Below are 4255 nucleotides of genomic sequence, written 5' to 3'. Positions count from 1 at the left end.
TCAGTTGTAGGAGGCAATAGCGCAGAGACTCAGGGTTAGACTGCTCCATACTTCATTTCCATGGTATTGTTATTAAAATTTGCTGCCATCCATCTTAGCTGTACCTATTGAATGAGATTACCATGATACCAGGAGGTGCCCCTTCTATTTATTTTAATTCCATGACCGCGCAGTTACTGAGCTATTGCCCTGTCTGCACTCAGCTATAGATGGCCGGCTGCTAGTGGGGCTTATCTTCACTGGAACAGTATTTTATTCCATTGCTGTGTTGGCTTTATTAAATGGACACATTATTACTGATGGATAGCAGACTGATTGCTAAGAGCAAGTGACCAGATAAGGAAATGGGAAGAGAGACAGAGAGTTAGAGTGTGTGTAGTGTGTTAGTGCATGCTGTGTGTGAGAGGAAGAGAGTTTGTGTGTGTGTTAGAGAGAGAGAGAGAGAGAGAGAAGGAGCTAAATTATATGCAATGTATTGGGGTCATGCTGCTCTAGAAAGTCAAATGAATTTGTCGGCACCTCCAGGAAATTACACTGTGTGTGTCATGCAAGCATCATGTCTGTTTCGGTGTCTCGCTCTCTGCTTGTCCCTTTGGGGCCCTCAATGACCAGACATGCTCTGCCAATCGAGGTCATGGTCATGGCTGTGATTAGTGGCAGAAATGAGCGTCATTCTCTTCTCTAATGGGAGGCTACAAGCGTGTGCCACTGCTGCCAGCTCCATTATCTGCCTGTGGAGCCATATTTGCCCTTGAATACCCATGTTGAACACATTTGGCACATTGCCATGAACTTGGTTTATTGACCATGACTGTTGTTAGATTATAATCAGATGTTGCTTAATTGCAGTTTTCAGTTAGTTAATTAAGGAATAATCACCTGCTGTTTGTCGCCAGCCAAGATGTCAACATGACTGTATATGACACTGTAAAAATAAACCGGAACAATAACCCTTACTAAAATGTTGTTTCTTTTATTTTAAATTGAATAATTTTGCTGTTTGGCCCCATGTTGCTGCGCCTCGCCCTCACCGACCACCTGTCTGTGTTTGAATGCCCATTAGGTACAGTGCACACAGCAGACAACACATGGCAGCTGCATTGTGTGCAGAGACCAACCAGTCACCCGATGCCGTAATACTATGTTTTACAAAACAATCCCTAATGAAGGCCCGCTTGGCTTTAACCGTATCACACTGTCTTCACCAGCCTGGGGAATTGGATCAGTTGCCATGGAGATGGATCTGTTCACATGTTGTTGATTTTAGGATGATCCATGAAAGTCTATTCTAGACCGTGGAAACAGTATTTTATTTCAAAACAATCCAGACTCAATGTCCACTTACTTGTTTTCTTACTTGCGGAGCTTTCAACCATTTCACACTATTTTATGTATGATTGAATATTGTCCATTATTCCCAATTGAGTTAAGGAAAACATATTACAATAAATGAAAAACATATAAACAGGATTCGTAATTTATCCACCTGACAGGGTTTACAGCACTGTAAGCCTATTTAGATCACCGAAGAAAATGTAATTAGGCTAAATTTACAGGACATTTTTCACAGACCACTGGTTTGGTCGTTAATGTAAAAATATTTTAGGCAGAGGTAATTTGGAGTCATCACACCGATGATGTCTCATCTGTGCCCCTCACTGTAAATTCTGCCAATTATGTTAATACCATAGCTATAGCCAACTTTACCAAAAAGGTGTCAAGTGTCTGTCTGTCTGTCTGTCTATCCGTTCACCGATTGGTTGTGTTTTTGTCACCGGTGCGTGCTGCCGTTGGCTGACAGCGCGCGCTCTCTCTCTCTCGCTCTCTCTCTCTCTCTCTCTCTCTATCTCTCTCTTTCTCTCCGCGTCTCCCCATCTCACGCACCTCCACTCCAGCCACCTCTCTCACTGTCCGCACTCCGAGCGACGACCAATATAGAGAGACGACACCGAACAAGAGCAGCGGTGAATGACTTACAAGTGAAGGATGGAGGAATGATGAGAGGACGGTTGGTTGGCAGACAGACAGGAAAACCGCTGTCGCAGAGGACGAGAAGGAGTGGAAGCAGGAGGCACGGAGGAGAGAGAGGGGAGCAGTCACATCTGCCGTGACTTTGGGGATTTCTCTCCGGCAGAGTGGAGAGGAAAAAGGGGAGACGCCACATCTTCCGGATGCCAAAGAATCACTGTGTGTGAGAGGAAGGATTCACATGTGTCGGAACGACCGTGGTGGACCAACATGCCGATTTTTGGCGACCTTTTTTTTCTGTTTTGCAATTTCGTCAGCTAATGTCTGCTAATGTAACATAGTTGCGTCGCGAGTCAAGGCCAATACAACTTAAAACGGCTTTAAAAAAAAATGTTGACAGGGTTACTCTGTTTGTATATTTAATTTTTTGAAGCATCCTTTGGAGAGTGTCTGGCCTGTCAGTGAGATTTGTTTTGGGGGTAAAGGAGGACGGTTTTTTTTTTAGAGGAGAGACCCCCACCTCCTTCTCCCCCTTACATAAATGTTTGCGTGCCGTTAGTGCTCTCGTTCTCGGCAGACCACCCCTCTCCCACTGAATAGGTTGCAGAGTCTCACACGCAGACAGACGCATCTCATATGCGCGCATAGACAGAGACCGACCTGGACATTATCAAACGCGCACGCAGACGCACATCTCACATGCATACATAATTATACAAACAGACCTTACCCCCCCCCCCCCCCTCCTCCTCCTCACCCACTCAACCCTCTCAACCCTCTCACCCTCCACTATCTGATGACTCCCCGGCGTAGAGGTGGACGTGGTACGGAACCGACTGTAGCAGCAGCATCAGCATCATCATCCTCCTCAACACTGCCACTGTCATCTTCACAATCACCCTCCTCTTCCTCGCTACCACCATGTCCTCGTCGTCGCGCAAGATCTCATCCGAGTCGTTCAGCAGCTCGGTGGGCTCGGACTGCGGGCTCGAAAGCCCCGGCGGAGACCTAGGGGACGGCGCGTTGGAGCCGGCGGAGGAGAGCCGAGGCTGCCCCTTCTCCTCCCTCCACTCGTCCCACAGAGCGGTGCTCTGGAACGGACGCAGCCCCGCCGAGAGGCCGGCAGCGTGCCCGGCGGGCGAGGAGCCGCAAGGAGGTCCCCACAAGAGGGTCACCAGGAGGAGACGGGTGAACCTGGACTCGCTGGGGGAGAGCCTGAGGCGACTGACCTCACCCACGGTAGGCCTCCAGCTCAGTCAGAAGGGCTTTACTGTGTCTTAACGAAATATCAGTAAATAGTCCTAAATTGTAATGCCATAGCCATAAAAGGCATCTTGTACATACCCTACTTTCATGTTCAATAAGGGTCCAATGAATAGCCTAACTAAATGTATAGAGCATTCTATTGGAAGCAGTTCAAATGTATTAGATCCAGTTAGTTTGTCATTCTGTGTTCAATTAGAGCTGAACATTATAGACCAAATCAATGACTGTAGGTCGTCAGAAGACATTTTTTTTTTGAGAGAGAGAAAGTCAATATGATGACCAAACAGCCAGAGGCATATATTCCATTCCAAACAGCTGTCACCAAAGTTGAGGAGGACACACAGCCTTTAAGAGCAAGAGAAAGACCTCATTCAAGGTATTCCACATTGTCTGAAATCCCAGACGATGTCTTTTCTCACATCATCACGTGACGCTTGCTGTACTGTCTGAAGAAAAAGCTTCTTTTCATCCTTCAGCCTGAATCATCTGGCAGATTATATAATAAATATATTGTTGTGAGGGAGGGAAGGGAGCAAGCGAGAGAGAGATAGAGAGAGAGAGAGAGAGAGAGAGGGGGAGAGAGAAGCCCATGCTCTGTCTGTTTATATGTAAGGAGTGTGACGAGTGAGCCTGTTTCTGTGTGTCTCAGTTGTATTACCGGCTCTAATGTAATAAAGCAGCTATTAGAACGGAGTCCAATTGTGATGGATGATGTGCGATTAGGGCATTTGCTATAGCATAGTCCCTTGTGATGGGAGGCTACATCAGTTTGAGATTTGATTGCATCTCCTGTAATGTGGCCCCTGTTAGTTGGGCAACAATAACATATACCAGTATGTAGCATGGATCAAATAATTAAAATTCCAGTCTGCAAAATGTGAATCTGCATCAGGAAATATTGCTTCAAATTACAATATCCAACTTTAGGTAATTTAATGTAATCGACAAACTTCTTTATGACTTTAACAGAGATTCCCCGCCAATATCCACAGACACCAGAATTAATTTATATATATATATA

At 45.8% G+C, this 4255-nt stretch overlaps 1 protein-coding gene across 1 annotated transcript in view; it reads left to right on the top strand.

Annotated features, from left to right (window-relative positions):
* The first annotated feature begins 2889 nt into the window (after positions 1–2889).
* The window catches only part of gucy1a2 (guanylate cyclase 1, soluble, alpha 2), a 30524-nt gene continuing 29158 nt past the window's right edge, over positions 2890–4255 (top strand). Inside the window, exon 1 of the mRNA XM_076100463.1 lies at positions 2890–3207. Within this exon, the coding sequence (XP_075956578.1) occupies positions 2890–3207 (318 nt within the window). The remainder of the gene's footprint in view (positions 3208–4255) is intronic.

The sequence above is a fragment of the Anarhichas minor genome, unplaced genomic scaffold (assembly GCF_050575085.1).
Source record: "Anarhichas minor isolate MPS153535 unplaced genomic scaffold, ASM5057508v1 ptg000026l, whole genome shotgun sequence".
NCBI classification, from domain to species: Eukaryota; Metazoa; Chordata; class Actinopteri; order Perciformes; family Anarhichadidae; genus Anarhichas; species Anarhichas minor.
Note: the sequence above shows the minus strand (reverse complement) of the source record. Positions and strands in the feature narration are given on the sequence as shown.